At 37.2% G+C, this 22,176-nt stretch overlaps 2 protein-coding genes across 5 annotated transcripts in view; one reads left to right on the top strand and one right to left on the bottom strand.

Moving 5' to 3' along the window:
* Positions 1–16,567, bottom strand: part of LOC144448494 (small ribosomal subunit protein uS12m-like) — a 55,384-nt gene extending 38,817 nt beyond the window's left edge. For 3 of the 4 annotated variants that reach the window (XR_013482104.1, XR_013482105.1, XM_078138759.1), the window contains exon 1: positions 16,435–16,567. The gene's annotated coding sequence lies outside the window, so the exon portion shown is untranslated. Of the gene's footprint in view, positions 1–16,018; positions 16,162–16,434 lie in introns of those variants that run through there. The other variant, XM_078138767.1, reaches the window with a different exon arrangement.
* Positions 16,568–17,507: 940 nt separating this feature from the next.
* Positions 17,508–19,271, top strand: LOC144453525 (sperm-associated microtubule inner protein 10-like). Its single transcript, XM_078144839.1, has 3 exons — positions 17,508–17,552; positions 17,902–17,995; positions 18,617–19,271. Exons 1-3 carry the CDS (start codon positions 17,515–17,517, stop codon positions 18,839–18,841), a joined length of 357 nt encoding a protein of 118 aa, XP_078000965.1. The 5' UTR covers positions 17,508–17,514; the 3' UTR covers positions 18,842–19,271.
* The last annotated feature ends 2,905 nt before the right edge of the window (positions 19,272–22,176 follow it).

The following is a 22,176-nucleotide window of genomic DNA, read 5'->3' as shown; positions in this document are numbered from 1 at the left end:
CTGGCTGAATTACTCGTTCGGACCTATCCGAAGTACGGCCACTGTTGACATCATGCGAAGGTTCGTCCGTTTCACAGGAAGCGACAGAACCAGAAATGTTCGAAGTATTGCACTGGTCTCCCGGCTGAGTTACAGTTGCGGAAGACTTTGACTTGCTAGACTTCGACCTTGACTTTTTAGTGTCTGACATAATGAAGTACGCTCGACAACAGTTAGAGCTGTTATCGACACAGCGCTCAGAAAGGTACTGATGTATAGGCCATAATTTAGCCTATTTATGCTATGAGAAGTGCGCCACCTATCAGCATAGGAAGGTAAATGCTATTGTTAGAAACAACGGAATGACACCGATGAATACTCAAATGAATTTCACTATGACCGTGAATTCATCATATAGCCGGTGGTTTGAATTCTGAGCTCCCTAATATACCTATCGAAAAGTCACTATCCCGTCGGACTACCTGCAATGGGCATTTTAGTAACCTTTACTGGTCCTTACAGAAAGTTACTAGACTCGCGGGATAGCAGCGTGTATGTCGAACCCTTGCCATACGTTACAGCATAGACCCTCCTGGTCACGTAACACTCGTTCATGTTCGATTACCTTTCATAAAGAAAACACCACGAAATGGTTGAAGTGATCTTTTTTTAATTTCTTTTCATCACAACAACAAAATCTGCACGATCAAAAGTGTTGTAAACTAAACCAGAAAGAATTATCGGGCTGGCTAAACTTCCCGATGAACTGGAGTAAGGTCCAAGTCCAAGTAAGCCCCGATAGTACGTGAGAAAATCGTCTCAAACTAGCGATACAACTTTCAAAATATAACTTGACATGTTAGAGTTATACAATTCAAGACGGGTTTTCACTCGAAAACAACAATTCTGTGAATAATGACACTGAACGCAGCGATTTCTCGGACGATGTTACCACTGCACTGTAACGTATGGCTGACAACGACTTGCTGCTGGGTTAGTCCCTCGTGCATCCGGGTACTTGGGATTGTCGTGCATTACCACATCGGCAATTTTGACGCTGTAATTTTGCCACCAATATTGATCGTACAAAAACAAAAGTCCATAAATGAACCACAAAGTACTTTCCCTTTCAAAATGTGGTAATTTTAGAAAGAGTATTATTGTTTTTATTGATGACTGACTCTGTCAAAAATCGTTCGATACACTTCAGTTCAGGCATGGAAGACTTCTCACAATGATAATGAGGTGCATATACTGGAATGAACCATTCTGTAGGAGGTGGAGAATTGGATTTGAAGTTTACAACCCTTTTTCGAACAAATATTTGTCATTTGGGCGCACAATGCGTAGAATTAAGACTATAGCACATATTACATTGCTTGTTTGACGTCAATAGTGTCTTTTGAAAACTTGCTCTTTACCTAAAGTCTCGCGGACTGAATTCCAATATGGCGTCGGTCATAATGCTCATTAACATATTCATTTTTTTTCAAATTTCAAAAAAAAAATCATAAAAAATAGAAGAGAAGACGTGCTGACTTGAAATTAACAAATCTAAGTAAGCTACCCCCTGTGCATCAACACACCAGATATCAAAGCAATCTGACTTGAAGTTTATGAGGAGTTGATGAAAATGTCATTTTTGGAAAAAAATCATAAAAAATTGAAAATGGCACAGATCAACTTGGCATGAACAAATCTGAATAGCCTCCCCCCAGGGAACATGCACACCAAATATGACAGCGCAGCTAAAAAAGTTGACAGACAAACCATGATCACTTCTACTTCTATACCTATATCAACCTGTACCTAAAGCTTACACTATCAGTTTTCGCTGACAGCGGAGCTAAAAAAATTGCATTTACTCTTTGCCAAGTCCCAGTTTAGACGTTTTACAGCAGATGGAACAAAGGACTTGGCATCATTAGACAGTGACAAGCTCTTGGCATCATTAGACCTGATGGTTAATATTGGAAGTGATCATGTAGTGGGTGTGAAGAGTCTCTTATAATGGTTGATCCTTTCCTATGGAGTGCTGAATTATATAGGTCACAGAGGTCTTTCTGGGTTTTTTTTTACCTATGATCCTACTAGAGATATTTAAGCAATAAACCACCCCCTGGGGATGGTATACCAAGAGGTTTTGACCAGTGAACGAAATATATGCACGAGCGATAGCGAGTGCATATATTGAGTTCACTGGTCAAAACCGAGTGGTATACCTTCCCCAGGGGGTGGTTTATCGCTATTATATTATACCAGTATATTGAAAATATCGGAAACAAGATAAGAACTAACGTTTTCTCGATTCATATGCGCCTCTGTGTCTAATTTGCATAACAATAACGCTGCTTTTCAAGACAGCTGATCTTGGCCTCAATGTGAACGTCGTGCAGCGACTGGATTTATTTTATCTGCTCGTCGTTTCTAGGGATAATCTGTACATTGATCGGCTCATTAAAAGTGCACAGTGATGAATAAACATTGATCGGCTCATTAAAAGTGCACAGTGATGAATAAACAACCTGTTTGACTCAAGGTATAAACTTGAAGTGGTTTATTAAATACAGCGTGCTTCGATCGTTCCCGGCCGAATTCGCGACTCGGTGAAGTGAGACGATACCAGGCATGGCGGCAGGTTAATATTTACAATGTATTTATATTACTGGAAGTTACGTCAGTAGATTTTCGGGTTTGAGGATTTCCCTCTCTGATTGATGACTGATACTCTAGGACAGGATCCCAGACAAATTTCTATTTAGATTAATGGTAAGTCGGCCAGTGTAACCTCTTTCACTTGCTTCATTTTTATGACAGGACAGGACAGCTCACCAATGTTTCCACTCCAGCCGCGCCGAGGCTGGGACCGCGACCGATCTCGTGCATGCCTAGCGCCTTGACCTTAGTACATGTAGTAGGCGATGATTTGAACAAATACGCGATGACTGGGTTGCTTTCGAAATTTCCTTCATAATTTCTCATAAAATATTGTCTCATTGAGAGAAAATCCTCCTCTGACAATTCGAAGAGTTCACTATCAGTATCACGGCGGACTACAACTCAACGCTCGTAGGCGAACAAAATTTGGACGCGTGCCAGCAGTGCATTATCGTACCAGCAGTGCATTATCACTCGTTTTAGACGCGCTAGTTCGATGTCTAGACCAATCAGATCCCTCGATTTCCACCATCAATATACTGGTATAATATAATTACTATTCTTGCATCTGAAGGTTCTCACCAAATGTTAGACCTATCTGTGTAGCAGTTTTTGAGTTTAAGTTTGTTTTTTTATTACCAAAAACAACATTTTTTGTCCCAAATCACACATCAGTGGTAAGATCATTTTGATTTGAACAATTTCCCAACTAGACACCCATGGTAATACAGCACCAAATATCAGGGCAATCAGTCCAGTGGTTTTTTACTTTAAGTTGTTTACACACATCCAGCCAGACATCCAGACACTTTGCCATGCCTATAGCACTACTGAACCTATCAGTTAAGTTGTGCTAAAAATCAACATTATTATTACTATTATGCACAATGTATGTACTTTGGATCAACTCACTGTACCCGAAGGCCCGATTGCGAGTACTTGGGGGAGTAATTGTACATGTCACATGACTGTATGTTGGTGACCGACAATGACTGTTTCCGGCGAATACAGAATGATTTCGGAAATGGGACAAGTTTAAATACATCATCAAACACCTTTAGTCGTTTATTTTCAAAGGGTATGGATAAAACATCATTGAACAATCTATTTTGAACACAAATCGCATGAAGTACAGTGAAGTCACATCGGAGTACCATACATGTACTCATGAGTTTCATTTGCAAATTGTTATAAACAGGGGTAGGTAACAAATATTAGTCTAGAGCACGATCGATATAGTGACAAGTACAAAAATTCTACATAGTACCTGGTACAAGTCATTTAGTTACAAGCAAAGTCTATATTGCGACGAACACAAAGTCCTGATTTTCCCAGCATCCATTGCGTTATTCAACATGGCAGCAAGTAACATCGACAATCCTGAAGGTAAGAATCAGTTGATTTCTACTACTAAAAATCGAAAATACGTATTCCTATAGTACTATATTTTATGTAGACAGAATAACAAACCCATATGTATGTAAAAAGTAAAGCATACAATATTTACAGCAAGCCAGCTAACAAAACCCACAATACGCTGATAGAAGATCACTGGTTCAATATACGTATGTACATGCATTCGTATAGGGACGTGTGTTTTAGAATAGGACATCCATCGGTAGAAAAAGTTTTTCGCCAACTCCTCCCACAAATGGTCGAATCGATCAATGAAATTTTCCCTGTTGTTCCTCCAACCAATTCTTCCCAGAACGCACACTATAGGAATACATATTTTCGATTTTTAGTAGTAGAAATCAACTGATTCTTACCTTCAGGATTGTCAATGTTACTTGCCACCATGTTGAATACGCAATGGACGCTGGGAAAATCAGGACTTCGTGTTCGTCGCAATATAGACTTTGCTTGTAACTAAACGACTTGTACCAGGTACTATGTAGAATTTTCCCGCAACTTGTATTTTTGTACTTGTCACTATATCGATCGTGCTCTAGACTAATATTTGTTACCTACCCCTGATAAAGTTGTGTTTTTAAATGCCTTTCAAATACTTAGGTAAATTTTTATTATACCATCATTTCGAAGGTCTTTTACACAGAATTATGTGTGAATGCAATAATTTTCATTGTATACGCACTGTGGGATTGAGTGCCGATTGTTCTTTTGCCACTGTGACTAATGATGTAAAAAATATTTTCACCAAGTTTGAATTTGATTCATCAATGCGAGTGAGAATACAGCCTCTTTTTCTAAAGTTTGAGGTGTAGAATTTGCTTACATGATTAATACAAACTGACACTTGTCTCACATTCAAATGAAACTTGATATGACCCTCATATGCATAATAGGCAGTTGTACAAATATTGTGAGTGGGTGAATAACAGAAAAAGGTATCTTTTCAAAATTTATCACATTTCAACAAACTGTGTCATGCACCATTCAGAAGCTATGTTCAAATTCCTGATGAGACCTGTTGTTCAGACATGATTCAACATGTTAATTTGCTACAAGCATGTTGTTGGATTGGTATTCAATGCATAACAAAAGTAACCCCCAAAAGTACATCAAGTTACAATGGAGACCTGTTCAAATCCTGATATACATTGCATTTGCGTTCATCCACTAACTAATTGTATATCAGTTGAACCAAACAATCAAAATGTGATGCCTTGAATCTGTCCATTTATTGAAATTTTGTTGAAATGTTCTGCCCTAGTTTGCACAAAAAAATAATACCGCCAATGGCGTTGTAGCACAATTGTACAGTTTTTAAAAATGCTAACATGCTAACAATAAGTGTTCATTTGGTGAATGACTATCCAGTTGCCTATCCAACCATGTTGCTATCTTTACGATATATGCTATCATTTGGCTGTTGCTATGGACATGGTCTTGTTGCTAGGCATATTTACATACATTTTTTTGAATGTTTATTCAATTGTCTATTAATCCCCATTGTTATCTTCGCAATATATGTTATCATTTTGGCTGTTGCTATGGGCATGGTCTTGTTGCTAGGCACACTTGCATACATTTTTTGAATGTTTATTCATTTGTCTTCTATTCCTGTTGTTATCTTTGCAATATATGTGATTATTTGGCTGTTGCTATGGGCGTGGTCTTGTTGCTAGGCATATTTACATACATTTTTTGAATGTTTATTTAATTGTCTATTAATCCCCTTTGTTATCTTTGCAATATATGTGATCATTTGGCTGTTGCTATGGGCGTGGTCTTGTTGCTAGGCACATTTGCATACATTTTTTAATTGTTTATTCATTTGCCTTTCTATTCCTGTGGTTATCTTTGCAATATACATGATTATTTGGCTGTTGCTATGGGCGTGGTCTTGTTGCTAGGCAAATTTACATACATTTTTTGAACGTTTATTCAATTGTCTATTAATCCCTGTCGTTATCTTTGTGAAATACACGACCGTTTGGCTGTTGCTATGGGCGTGGTCATGATTGCCACGGTATTTGCATACATTTTTTGAATGTTTACTCATTTGCCTACCATATGATGTTGTTATTTGACCAAAATATACTGCCATTTGGTTGTTGCTAAGGGCGTGGTCATGGTCGCTAGGGCCAATTTTGTCAAAATGTTTTGAAGAATAACACTCAGAAACATCTCACCAAGTTTCAGACTTGGTGACCAAGTACTTTTTGAGATACAAGTTTTTGACCAAAAATGAACATTTTTACACCTAATTTGCATATCACTCATGGAATCATGGTATGCTTAATATTTCTTTGTCCATACATCCCTAGATACATTCCCATTAAATTTCAGCCCAATCTGCTCAGTAGTTTTGGAATTATAGATTTTTAACCAAAAAGACACATTTTTAGCCCTAATTTGCTTATCACTGATGGAATCATCCCGTCATGAACAAATCTTACTTTACACCCCCTTAAGAATGTTCCCACCAAATTTCGCACCAATCTGCCCAGTAGTTTCTGAGTTTAAGTTTTTTGACCAAAAATCACATTTTTTGATTCAAATCACACACCTGTGATGCGATCATTTTGATTTGAACAATTTCCCAACTAGACACCCACGGTAATGGACCCACCAAATATCGTGGCAATCGGTTCAGCGGTTTTTGTTTACACACACACACATCCACACACACACACACACACACACAGACAGACAGACAGACAGACAGACAGACGCCGGGTGATCCCTATAGCACTACTGAACCTCAGTTCAGTTGTGCTAATTACATGTTTAGCCACAATTCCAGTTGATAGGAAAAGTGTGATGAACTTCTACATGGCCCTAGTTTACAATACATGTACTTTTTATGGCTAAACAATTATATAATAATTTATTCAGGAACAATAGGCCACCGGCCTTAATGTTTCAACATTACTACAAGAAATAAAGAAATATCACTGGAGGACGCTATATGTCTGGTTCACAAATACATTTTACAAATAATGGTTAACAGTAACTTGAGCTCGCTTTTTCATGGCAACGAAAATAAACTTAGCAGTATTACGCAAAATAATCCTACTTGTCGTCTGCATGAGTTGTATAAATTTTTCATGAGTCGGAAAGACATAGAAGTATCTTGGAATATATTTCTCCCTCAAATCGGTGTATAAGGGACATATAAGACAAAAGTGAAACTCATCTTCTATGTTATTTGTTTCACAAAAAATACAGATTCTGTCTTGTCGATCGTTCCGTAAACAACGATCTGATTCAATACGCAAAGAATGACAAGAGATCCTAAAACGACAAAAACTCTCTCTGTAACAATTATTATCTATAATGTTAAGATAAGGCTCTTGTCTAAATATCGTTTTAAATTTTCTGTACAGATCGAGTTTTGGGAAAAGAGATAACGAGCTTTGCCAGTCCTGTCTGTCTATGTCTTGACAGCGCTGTTTAAAAAAAGTAACAAATAATTCAGGGTTACCAACCCCTTGATTCAACCATGCTTCGCCCATACCAACAGAAAAAAGTAAATTTTTAACCCTATATGCCCAACACGCTTTCTCAAGTTCAGCTTCACGAAATTCAAAAAGATAACACTTATGGGCTATTCTATCAACCGGCATTGACAAAAGACGGATCCAATATTTAATAATATGAACAAATCTGAGCGAACGCATAGTAAAGCGGCCTAATTCACCTCGAACAGCAAGATTTGATGCGTTATGGTACACTTTCAGAACAAAACAACAGAACTTGTTATGAACAATCTCTATTGCGTCGCCCTTGTCAAAACCCCATACTTCACTTCCATACATTAAAATGGGAGAAATCTTACAATCGAATATTTTAAAGGCAAGATCAATATCAGTAACATTAAATTTTGCAATCGCCCTCTTAACTCCAAATAAAGCTTTCGTTGCTTGGTTTGCAAGGTGACTTTGTGCCTTGGCCCACAGACCAGAACTCGAGAATTAGGGGCAGCATCTAGTTTTGTGCCATTAAAAAACCACTTTTCACAAGACTTAAGCCTACCACCATGTCTGAAGACGAGTACTTTTGTCTTAGCTACATTGACCTTCAGATGCCATTTGTTTGCATACACGGACAAATTGTTTAGGAGACGCTGCAGACCAATTGGTGTGGCACTGTAAAGAGCTAGATCATCTGCAAATAATAGGTAAAACAATTTAATGGAGGCTATGTGAATTCCAGCAAATTCATGGTGCAACGCATCCCCTATATCGTTAATGAACAGAGTAAATAATAGTGGCGACAAAATGCTCCCTTGTTGGACGCCAAGTTCACAACGAAAAAAGTCAGAAATACCAACAGGTGTACGAATACATGACTTAATATCAACATACATTGAGCGTAGAACTGAGAAAAGTTTTCCTTTCATCCCTACTTTAGCAAGTTTATAAAACAACATATAATGATTAACTCTGTCAAAGGCTTTCTCAAAATCTACGAACGCACAATAAAGTTTGCCACTAAGAGAAAGATAACGATTGATAATAGAAGATAAAATATACACATTATCTATGGTAGAATAATTTTTCCTAAATCCGGCTTGTAATTCAACTATTGGGTAATACTGCTCAACCCACGCAAGCAATCTCTGATAAATGATATCGCTAAAGATTTTCGTTATGGTCGGCAAAAGGGTTATACCTCTATAATTATTTACGCAATCCTTGGACCCTTTTTTGTGAAGCGGAACAATCAAACCTTTCACCCACTGCCCGGGAAAAGACCCCGTAGAGAGAATTTTGTTGAAGAGTACAAGAAGTAAAATTTTGAAATCCGTTGGAACATGTTTAAATATTTCTGGTGCAATTCCGTCATGACCTGGGGCCTTATTAACTTTTAAACGATTGATTGAACTGTCTAGTTCGTCACTAGTAATTTCATGGTCAAGGATATCAGTGTCGACATCAAGGTCAAAATCAGAGTTACTATCTAACCCTTCTAAGAATTCTTTTACTTCTTCTAGAAATGAATCATTAATTGAAGAAGACTGAGCACCAGAATCAGAAAAAAGTTGTGAAAAAAAGTTAAACCAATCTTCTAGTTGAATATTCCTGAATGGCCCTGCTGCCTTAGTTTTTAACAAAGACCAAAACTCACTTGAGTTAGATTGCTTGGCGGCATTGAGCAGTTTACGCTTATCCAGTTCTGTGAAATTCTTCTTCTTATCTCTAATAAGAGATTGGTACGATGATGTGATCATTTTGATTTGAACAATTTCCCAACTAGACACCCACGGTAATGGACCCACCAAATATCGTGGCAATCGGTTCAGCGGTTTTTGTTTACACACACACACAGACAGACAGACAGACGCCGGGTGATACCTATAGCACTACTGAACCTCAGTTCAGTTGTGCTAATTACATGTTTAGCCACAATTCCAGTTGATAGGAAAAGTGTGATGAACTTCTACATGGCCCTAGTTTACAATACATGTACTTTTTATGGCTAAACAATTGCACAACTGTTAATATTCACAAGGGGCAACTTGTCATCCTTGTTTGAACATTACATAAATTAGGGCACGATTGAGTGAAATTCAATATACATTGTACTCTAGGTATAGTATAATGAGGTTAGCTGTGCCAGTCGTCACGTCACGTCAAAACAAAAAATCCACAAAGATTTGATGTAATTCGGTTGTTAAAATATGGCTTTTCAATGATTTTTGAATTCCCTGTGAACCCACGCTACACTATTGTAATAAAAACCTGGATTGTTGTGTTGTAAAAAAAAGGCAATGCTGCATTTTCCAAAGAGGATTAATAGCCTAATAGCCCTTAAGTTCTATGAAAACAATATAATACAATCTAAACAACAACATATGGTTGTGCCAATGATAAGCCTGAACAATGACATCTGAAGTTTATTACAAACTCTACAAGTTTACATAAGCTCTAAAACTACAAGTCAAGGGGGTGTTCTCATAAAGAAGTGAATTACAGTTACATCTGTTGCAAGGATGTTTGAGGTTGGATGCACGGTATCAATCAAAGGAACTACATGTATGTATAGACTACATATTATAGTTAATTAAGGAAATGCCATTTCTATCATCAGCTCTTCATGATAAACCGAGGATGGTGTCATGTGTAAACAATACTGTCGGGAGTGGCATGATTGGTAATGAATATGACATTAAACTAGTAATTAACGTAATACTATAGACAGTTGATGGGAGGAGTTAAACTATACTGGTTTCCAACATATGGACAAAGTTTCTGATATTAGATTCATGATGATAAAAGCCAGTCTGGCCTGTGATGAATATTCAAGTGTACATTTACATGTACATACATGTGTAGGTTTCCAGGCATTCACATCTACATTTACATACATGTGTAGGTTTCAAGGCATTCAAGTCTACATTTACATGCTTGTGTAGGTTTCCAGGCAATCAAGTCTACATTTACATATACGGGTAGGTTTCAAGGCATTCAAGTCTACATTTACATACGTGTAGGTTTCAAGGCATTCAAGTCTACATTTACATATATGTGTAGGTTTCAAGGCATTCAAGTCTACATTTACATATATGTGTAGGTTTCAAGGCATTCAAGTCCACATTTACATACATGTGTAGGTTTCAAGGCATTCAAGTCCACATTTACATACATGTGTAGGTTTCAAGGCATTCAAGTCTACATTTACATACATGTGTAGGTTTCAAGGCAATCAAGTCTACATTTACATGTACAATATACACATGTAGGTTTCAAGGCATTCAAGTCTACATTTACATACATGTGTAGGTTTCACGGCATTCAAATCTACATTTACATACATGTGTAGGTTTCAAGTCTACATTTACATACGTGTAGGTTTCAAGGCATTCAAGTCTACATTTACATACATGTGTAGGTTTCAAGGCATTCAAGTCTACATTTACATACGTGCAAGTTTCAAGGCATTCAAGTCTACATTTACATACATGTGTAGGTTTCAAGGCATTCAAGTCTACATTTACATGCTTGTGTAGGTTTCAAGGCATTCAAGTCTACATTTACATACGTGTAGGTTTCAAGGCATTCAAGTCTACATTTACAGAAGTGTAGATTTCAAGGTATTCAAGTCTACATTTACATGTACATGTGTAGGTTTCAAGGCATTCAAGTCTACATTCATATGTACATACATGTGTAGGTTTCAAGGCATTCAAGTCTACATTTACGTGTACATATACATGTGTAGGTTTCAAGGCAATCAAGTCTACATTCACATACATGTGTAGGTTTCAAGGCATTCAAGTCTACATTCACATTTACATACATGTGTAGGTTTCAAGGCATTCAAATATACATTTACACGTACATGTGTAGGTTTCAAGGCATTCAAGTCTACATTTACATGTACATGTACATGTACATACATGTGTAGGTTTCCAGGCATTCACATCTACATTTACATGAACATGTGTAGGTTTCATGGCATTCAAGTCTACATTTACATACATGTGTAGGTTTCAAGGCATTCAAGTGTACATTTACATGTACATACATGTGTAGGTTTCCAGGCATTCACATCTACATTTACATGTGTAGGTTTCATGGCATTCAAGTCTTCATTTATATACATGTGTAGGTTTCAAGTCTACATTTACATGCTTGTGTAGGTTTCAAGGCATTCAAGTCTACACATACATTTACATTTTAACTTTTTTTTTCTAGCAGTATTTCATTTTTATTGGAGGTTTCTTCTGTGCAGTACCTACATGTACAAGCACTGTCGTGGATATGAGGTGCTATACATCCAATGTGATGTTTATTATTATCACTATGTTCATTCCTGCAGTACACTGTTGACAGTCGTCCATTCCTTTTTTGCAACGTTTCATCTAAAAGTAAAGTTGTTGCCTCGTTTTGATCCGGAGCAATACTACTATAATCGTGTACTGATCGCGAGGGCCGTAGGCTTGGGTCTACAAAACTCGCTATCAGTACGCGATATTACTCTGGATCGGATCAATTTACCTGAGCTCCCCACGGGTGTGGCCATGATCAAAGTGGAATGACAGAAAACAGATAAAATGCTTTGAAATTGGTGTTTTAACGTTAATAAGAAGGCAAGTTAGCATCATAAAATATCTTCAGTATGATTGTAATTTTTTTAAAACAATGCGTAGTCTGATTTGCTTTGCTTTCTGTGGTACGGAGAGTCGATTGTTTTCATTTTGGTACATACATTGTAGATCGATATCACATTTGTATCAACACAAAACAATACAACACTATAAATGTGAACAAAGGTCGCGATCATGCTTCAACAGAAGACTGTGAAACCGCTAAGTGTCACTGTGTAGATGGTAAGGAACCCAATCAAAAGAAGATGAAACAAGCAGTCATTGGAGATTACTCAAACAAGTTTTTGTGAAAGCAGCCTTACTGTTTAGCCTACATGTATCAGTTTATCACTGTGTACATGTAGGTCTATGTGATATACATGTACTTCATCAGCAAAACTGCCAGTGATAACAGTGTACAGTTAAAGAGATAATTGTGCTCATGTTCATGTATTGTAGAAATGAATAGTTCTTACATATGACATGTCCTTCCATTACACACTTTTATTGAACACTTTCTAAAAACGATGATCCCCATCAAAAACAGACTGCCCCCCCCCCCCCCTTCCCCTTTGTCTTTCCTGTACTTTCTTTGACATCAGTAAAGAGCGCATTGCTGGAGCAATTATTTTTACATCAGCACTTCCGAAGTTCTCTTTTCGTATACTATGATGCTAGCTGCAATAATTGTAGCATGTGATGTGATTTTGGGGGCTTTTTTGTCTGTTTTGTACGGGACGAAAAATCCCTCAAAATCACATCAAACACTACAAATTTAGTACAATTATTGCAGCTAACTATATCGCATGATACAACACATATCTCTTCTAAATGAATACTACTAGTACCAGGTAGTCCGTGTCATGTACTACATAATTTAATGGCCGAGTCTGCTGACAGGCGCCAGTCACGAGCACGTCGTGCTCGTACCCGACGCCTGTCAAAAGTACGTCGTGCTCGTAACAGGCATGACCTTTGACATCCATTAAGATATGTTTCGGTGTCAAATACACGTTCTTATTACCTTCAAAATTGATCGCTCAAGCATTATATCAGTTCTCAAAACTGTTAATTTACGTTTTGATAGTATCTGTTTTTTTTTCGAACAACCGCGACTTCAGCCGCGTATACACATGTGTGCACCACCATGTTAAGGTTATGACCACATGTATGATGTATTGGTTGCCAGACATCTCGTCCCAAAATGAGCTCGTCCCATCTCGGATGCAACATGTTAACCGAAATATGACGAATGGGCAGATTAGATCTCATGATACCCGGCACTCATGTACTTGCGTTCCGTGACTATTAAACGAGTGGAATCCAAATGACATAGAATGAACCTTTCGAAATTCAAGTGAATTTGTAAATCGTCCAAGGATATAAAATAGGAATGGCTTTTCTTTAAAATCTATAACAATCTATAACAATCAAAATTTGGTTAATTTACCACAGACAAGGTTTCAAAGTTCTACTGAAGTTTGTCACCGTGTTCATTTAAAATGGTACTTGCTATTGTTTCAATGTCATTTGTACCGTATCTTGATCATATGTAGAACGACCGTAAAAATTAAGCAACCAGACTCCAATGATATATCACAATTCGAATGTCTTTTTTTATTTACATGAGGCTATGATTGACTGTCACACAATCAACGGCAATGATAATAATTAATACACAGAATCAAGAAAATTGTGGATATAACAACTTAAAAAATGACATTATAATGACATTATAAACTGTAATGACTGTACATCAGATTGGGTTGGTGGGTTCCGTTGAGCAGTTTCCTTTTTAAAATCCTATAGAATACATGTTTTGAATATGATCTCGGAAATCCCAGTCTGACAGTGCTTATGAATCTAATGCTCACAACCGTAGCATTACCATAAATGAAGCAAGAAGCTTAGTAGAATATGATTGAAGATAGTACTTATTTCGAAGACTGACATATTGACATAAGGTGAGGTATTGTAGCATAGATAGTCTTTCTTGTCTAGAAATAATACACATCACATTAGTGTCGCTCTATACCAATCATTGGAAATATCGCTATTTTAGGCTGACGTTTGGCCCAGTCACTGGTTACATTGCTTACCACGTTTCTATTTCTTTCTATGTATTAAATTATCTTTTGTGTAGCATTTTTATAAGACACTGACGATGTTTGACTCAGACACATAAATGCAATACAATCATTTCATCAAAGTACAACCTTTTGACGTAACACGTAGTGTCTATGGCTAAAAAATACTATAACTCGATCGACTGTCAATGACCAGCAAGCTTGAATAGATGCAACAATACATAGTAAGGTATAACAATAGACAGAACATTACTGATGGCAAAGATCAAATCGTGCAAGTACTTAGTACATCTACATGCATTGTTACATTGTTTACTTTTTTCAGGCTAAAAACTTCACATTTTTGTTGTAAATTAATTGTAACTTTCTGGCATTTAAAAAAGAAATTATCAACGAGGTTTAGATACACGCTAAAATCATCATGTACATGAACACGTAACGAGGTGTACACAAATATTGTGTTTAGCAACGCGTTCAGAACACAAACATGAAATCACGCAACTTTGGCAGATTCTTTCAGGAAGGCAACACGACTTTTCATCTATCGAAAGTTATGAAATTACAAACAATTACTTTATAGTTATGTTTCCGAACTTTGATATGAAAAATACGATGACAGAAAGTTTGATGTACGATCTATGACGCCACTAGGGTAGTCCTGTTTGCATAGAGTTAGTCGTCCCTTTTATCCTCAAGACAGCATAGACCTGTGCACCATCGGCAAGCAGGACTATGACGCTACATGTGTTATGCCTATTTGCAGTTAATTATGAACCACACAGGAATTCTTTGAATGGGACGAGTTGGTTGTGGGACGAGTTGGCCCAAACTTTATATTGGGATGAGTTGATTTGGGACGAGTTCGTTTTGGGACGAAATGACCACCACCTGATTGTATTACATGATGAAATACGTAGAACACGATCCATGAGCAACGGGTAAAGGTAGTTAATCTAACAACTAAAGTTTGTCGAATCAATAACATTCATTATTGTGAAACTGGCCACACTTGAAATAAGATGCTATACTATACTCTGAGCGTGAGCAAAATAGCTTTATGAACAAAAACGTGACGAAAAGTGAACCTGTATTTCCAATGGGTCAGTATATTTCCTCCAAGGTACTACCATGGAAGTAGAACCTGGGGTTCACGAGCACGTCCACTGCTGCCGACTCGAGTCTGCTGACAGGCGCCGGTCACGCATGTCACGAGACACTCAGTAATCTAATAGGGTTAGGGATTTTACTTCGACAACAAGAGTCTGTTGACCAAACACTAGATATGAAAGGAAGCCCATACCATTGTATAGCCCAGTTTCCAAGGTGTTCGTCAAGACTCGTTGAAGTTTGGTAGTTTTGATACATTGAAAGTCGAACAGTCGAAGTCAAGTCTACAAGCAACTACACGGACATGAAGTGTGTGACCTGTCATTTCAGCTTTCATTATCAATACACGTGGACACAATTTAAAACTTCTCAAACCAACCGTAAAACTTAATACCAGGAAATACTTCTTTACACCAAGAACTGTTAACACATGGAGCAGTTTACCAGCAAACGTCGTCAATGCACCGAATGTTTAAAATGAGCATGACGTTATGCCGACACACATGTAGCTGCAATAATTGTAGCGTTTGGTGTGATTTTGAGGGCTTTTTCGTCTGTTTTTGTGCCTTTTTTCGTTCCGACGTTTAACCCGAATCAAACGCTACAATTCCTCTAATGCAAATAGACGGAAGCGATTCAGATCTGAATCGCAAAGTTGGGTGGAATTTTCTGCTAAATTACGCCTTACCTGGCAAAATATCGGACATTTCCTAACGCCAACATTAATTACGGAGCCTTCAAGACCTAAAAAGTGTTCATAGGTACCCCAATTCCGTCAAAATCGGCAAATGTAGCAAGGCATGCAGCAGTTGGAAACGGGTAGTACGCTGACCCCTCGCTCACGTTTTCAATGTGGTCTCGTCTATTTGCATTTGCATTAGAGGAATTGTAGCGTTTGATTCGGAACGAAAAAGGCACAAATACTGACGAAAAAGATCTCAAAATCACATCAAACGCTACAATTATTGCAGCTAACACACATGATGAACCAAGGGATTTTTATTATCCACGGATACCTTATCGGGCCATCCCTCAGCCGAACTGAACAAAACGATGTCGTTGTGAATTAGTACACATGCAAAATGTGACATTTATATTCCTTACCTCAGAAACACATTGATGTAATTATTATTTCTGATATTTTGTGACCAAGTCTAATATATCTCGGACGTGCAGATATATCTGTAGATAATTCTTCAGCTGCATGCACGCCAAGCCAGCTAGCTGCAGTCGTCTGGACATTCGATCTCATTTGCATACGGTCAGAGTTGAATCACGTCAAATGGCGCGCTATTTCATGTGTTCCTTCGAGATGCTATATCTCTGAACATTGTAACCTTGTTTGTTTTTAGAAATATAGTGCAACGTACTCTCGACTACTGTAGGTTTTACTGGCTCGTTTTCCGTCCGTATGCAAGTAAAATTTGATCAAAATGCATCATGCTAAAAATCACCGCACAGTTAATAACTGTATGAAAATTCACGAAATTTGACCACGGCCTTTATTTGCCGATAAAGTCAAATGACATGACAGTCAAACTTTCAAGGCAATTTTTATTTTCGATAATTCAGTTTTAGTCATCATTGATCAGCTAGGAGTTATAATTTCTATGCGATGTTTTAAAAATAATAAACACAATTGGCCCATGTATTTTCCAGATATAAATTTCATCTCATGTGATTTTCTTGTTGCTTGTTTATGTGTAAACATGTTTTTCATCAAAGAACATTTAACTTTACGTATATTTTTTTGTGTCGAAAATATGTCACTTGGATAATAAGTCACGATGTACTCTCTCATCAATCGATAAAAATGTTGTAATTCTTTCCGAACATTTGCTGGAATTTCCACTTCTCAGAGAGCCTTACTCAGAGTCATAATAATGTTTGTCATGTTGTATTTAAAAATTCAAACTCTATAAAAGCATCAAATTCTATGAATATTTAGACCGAAGTAGGATTTCAACATTAATGCATGATAAATATGCGCAGACGAATGTCCAGACTGTAGCCTTCGGAGCGGACGTGCAGACTGTCGATGTCGGATCCGCGGCACCGCCAGACTGCATGCGGCACCGCACCGCGGACATGTGGCACAGTAGTGCGCCCTCTACGATCATACTCATAGACTCTGGTGCATAGCGTGATAAATAGTGTTCAAAGTAAACAAAGAGAGCGTCGAAGATGGCTGACCGCTTAGCAACGGGTGGCACTTATATCAGGTACAGTGTTTATCGTTTTCGGCTTTAGCATATATACTTAAACCAAAAATCTAGAATAATGTCAACTAAGTCATCTTCACGATTTCAAAAATTACACGAATACGCAGACTTTGTGTGGCACAGCAACGTTTTCTTATCTATCAGTATCACAAATTTATCACGATTGTTGTACTGCAGTAACACTATAGTCACTATCATTCAAACTGAAATAAGAAAGGAAGCCACTGTATAGTATTGTAGCTCAGTTTCCAAGGTGTTCGTCAAGACTCGTTGAAATCTGGTAGTTTTGATACATTGAAAGATTATAATTTATACGTCTGATCATAACGTGGACCTTTCTTGTTTTCAGTGTTCCAAAATTTTCCAAATATCACCCAGTGATACCAAGGCGATATGTTCCCGAATGGAAAAATGACATGAAAAACAGAGAACTGATTATGAAGGTAAATACATGTAGTTTTCAGAAAAGTTTTATGTACACCTCAAACAACTAATATATGTTATCTGTACATCAAAATCATGCAGTATTCTATAAATATCAACACGGAATGGGTCAGTGGTACTTCCCGATAGCATGGAACATGGAAGTAGAACGGGTTCTACTTCCATGCATAGAAGTATCACCGACCTATATACAATTAATTGCAGGGAGGATACTAACCTGGAGACAAAGTGACAATAAAGTAATGTATATAATTTTATGTCATTGTCAATACAACATAACTGTGATGTACAGGTTATGTATCAGTGCTTGATGTACCCTGTGTGTTAGGTTGTGCTAGTAGTTACAGCAGCCACTTGCAACTACAACGTACAGTGCACATATTTCTGTATTTTATAGTTCTTGTGAATAGTCGTGAGGCCATGTACAGTAAAGTGTTAGCTATTGTTCCATACTTTCTGTTGGAATGCAAATATTTTTTTCAAAATTTTGGCATTTTAATTTATTTTTCACTTCAAAAGTTGAAAATGGTAAAACGGGGCAAATGTAGGAATTCTTACATTAATAATTTAGTAAGAAAATGCATCATTTTCTCTTAAAGTAAATGTTTTCTCCTTCATAGAATTGTGACCAAAGTGGTATAATTCCAAAGGGTCCTCATGACGAGAGTTTATTCTTGGATAAGAGAGAGCGTCTGAATGAAGTAGAACCCAGACCTAGAGTGGATGCCAAGAGACCTTATCTCAGTCGCTATGACATGTTACGGCCTGAATTTCATACAGCACAGTCCAAATACCAGAGTAGTTTGATGTTTAGGAAGGACGACTATTTAGAGGCAAGAAAGTAAATGTGCTGAAAAACCAAAGTGAGCAAATGGCTATTCCATCACATGCACATCAAGATCTAGCTTATTTACCAAAACATAATTCTGTCCTTTTCAACCTGGCTATTGAACTGTCAAGACTTTATGGTAGTGAAAACAACATTGACAGAAAGACTATGATGTGTGCATTGAACAGGTTACTGTTACTGCTTGTGTGATTTTGATTTTCATTAAAGATAGCCAGGAGAATGAGTGTGTGTGTGTGTGTTTCTGTGTACATACTGGAACTCGATTTTAAATGTAGACAATTGTAGAGACATCAACTGTAACATAAATAATATAAAATGTGTGAAATCATGCATTGCTTTTCTTTTAAATTCACCTCTTCTTTTGATTTGGAATCTGACACTGTTTTCAAGATTTTTCAAAATGAATAAATGACCTTGAATAAAATGTGACACAAAAGTAAAAGTTTCTATTGACATGCTTTGACTTTTATTTCAATACCATGTAACAACATATCACTACATAACATTTTTACAATTTTGCAGGATTAGTTATGAGAAAATCTATCAGATCACAAGGAATATCAAACTAAAATTGATAACATGATCCTAGATTCCTTAGTATTGATAAATAATGTTAGTTTTTATATAGCACTTTTCCACTCCGTGCTCAAAGCGCTTTACAATTATTACCCGTCACGGATCTAAAGCGGCTCAACAGTCCTTTACTTCCTCAACTCCCTGGGGAGCATAAAATCCATTGCAGCCTCTATAAGCACATAGGATTAAAACATTCACATTGCAACCTCTATCCTACCAGGTGCCCAATTATAAGCTGGCATAGCCATGGTTCAAATCTTGTCCAAGGACCTTAGCCATTCAGAAACAAATGGCAGCTATGGGGCTTGAACCTGTAACCTGTAGATTCAAAGTCGGCCACTCCAACCATCATGATGCCACCACAATAACAAGGTAATATACAAAGAGTAAATCTACCACTATACAGAAGGTTGACAGTTGCAATTACAGCTGTAACTGGAACAGTTTTCTTCCATAATATGACTTACTCTTGATGTAGTATTACCTGCAGTATAGTGAATCATAATATGACTTACTCTTGATGCAGTATGGCCTGCAGTATAGTGAATCATAATATGACTTACTCTTGATGTAGTATTACCTGCAGTATAGTGAATCATAATATGACTTACTCTTGATGCAGTATGGCCTGCAGTATAGTGAATCATATGACTTACTCTTGATGCAGTATGGCCTGCAGTATAGTGAATCATAATATGACTTGCTCTTGATGCAGTATGGCCTGCAGTATTGAAATAGTTGTTGTTGTGTACACTCGTTACTGATAAGCCAATCATTTATAGGAGAGCCAACAGTAATGAATCTTTGTGTCTAGTAAATGGGCGCCGTATGATAGCATAAACATGATGATAACTTGTATTGGGTTTGCACCCAAAAAAGTACCAGTACCTTCCATTGTCATTTTATCTGTGTGTACATCTATTGATGATGTCAATGTAACACTATAGTGTGCTAAAATCCAACTCACATCACAGTCAAAAGTAAGCTTTCACAAGATTGCAACCTCTTACTACACTATACTTACACATAAACTAACTCACAGGTACAATATCTATGTATAAGTAACTGTGAATGTATCATTGACAGCAGTTGCAGGTATAGGGAAGAAGTGACTAGAAATTATTACACAAAACATGTCATAGGGAACACCATTCCAGGAAATAGAAATATTTTCATAAAACATGGATTCTGGAAAGTCATTCCATACAATTATTTATGATTTCAGAGAAACATCAAGTTGATCTTGTGCATTTATAGGTTATCTTTGCTGTGGGCTATTGCATCATGGGAATCTGTAGAAATACATTTAACTTATTCAATGGTTGAAAATTAAATATTCATGAGTACAAAATGCTATACTTCAGTGTATTAAACAGTTGTTGTGATTATTCAGTGTTCAACCATTGAATAACATATTTCTGCTATCTCCCATGATGTAATAGCCCATAGCAAAGATACCTTACACATGCACAACATCAACCAGATGTTTCTCTGAAATTGTAAATACCGGTAATTGTAGGTGATGTAAAATCATGAAATGACTCCAGTACCCATACTTTATGAATCTGTTTCTATTTTCTGGAGTGGCGTTCCCCTTTAAGATGCCATAGACGTTTCATGCAAAAGTCTCCCTAGGTCAAGGACTTTTTCCACTACAGAGGATGATCTTACCTGCTCTTCAATTATCAATTTACCTTGAAAGGAATAATAAAACATACAACCAATCCTAACTATAAATTTAACCAGATATGAGGTGAAGAGGTGAAAATTTGGCTTATGCAAATGAGTTAACTTGCCTACATATATGTAGATGTGGCCTTGGAACCTGGAAAGGACTGTCTGCATATATGCTGACATGGCCTTAGTCTTGGTTACCCAGCCTCCGCTGGGGCTCTGCCTATGAGACACCCCAAACGAAAGTCTGGGGAAATGAGATTTCAACTCACCCATGGAAGTAGCCTCTGGAGCAGTGCATTATGGGGAGTACTTCATGTCCAACATTGCAGGCTGAACGATTTGGGTACCTTTGCTACTGATTATCACTTCTCAAGTGACTGATATATATTAGTAACAACAGACAAGCCTCGTAAGTTCATTTTTTATTCTTGGAAGAAGTGTACTGTGTGACTTCCATCGTTGGGGTAGTTGGAACGTGGTTTTCCCAGACTCTTGTTTGGGGTGGTCTAGTAGGCGAGAGGCTGGATAACTGAGACTAACATGGCCTGGGAACCCAGAAATGTTTGCATATATGCCAACATGGTGGTGTAAAGGTTAATGGTTCAATAATGACTGTAAGTTAAAGTTAAATACTAACATTTATCAATACACTACAAATATAAGATCTGGGCATATAAAACTGGCTGAAAGAGTCACTTGTACAACTTGTCATGAGATCATAAGTAAAACTATGAATGGCAGCATTTCCTCTGAACGTAGTTTCTTATCTACAACTATACATTCTGTGTTTTACAGAAGATATAAACTCTTCAGCAAAATTGCTAATCTCTTCAAACATTTCAATGTTGAATTCAGGCATGTTTGATGATCTCAACAACAAATCCTTGACTACTGTTTCAGAAGTGTACGAACATCTGACAAATTGCAAAATGAAAGCCGTCTTCTTTTGTAATTTCCTTTTCATTTTTTGTACAACTATAATTCTCCTTAAGTATATAATGTGACAAATAATAATGAAATTGAGGCAAATTTGCTTTGTCATTCATATTTACTTTGACAGGACAGAACGGTACAGAT

The sequence above is a fragment of the Glandiceps talaboti genome, chromosome 2 (genome assembly GCF_964340395.1).
Source record: "Glandiceps talaboti chromosome 2, keGlaTala1.1, whole genome shotgun sequence".
NCBI classification, from domain to species: Eukaryota; Metazoa; Hemichordata; class Enteropneusta; family Spengelidae; genus Glandiceps; species Glandiceps talaboti.
Note: the sequence above shows the minus strand (reverse complement) of the source record. Positions and strands in the feature narration are given on the sequence as shown.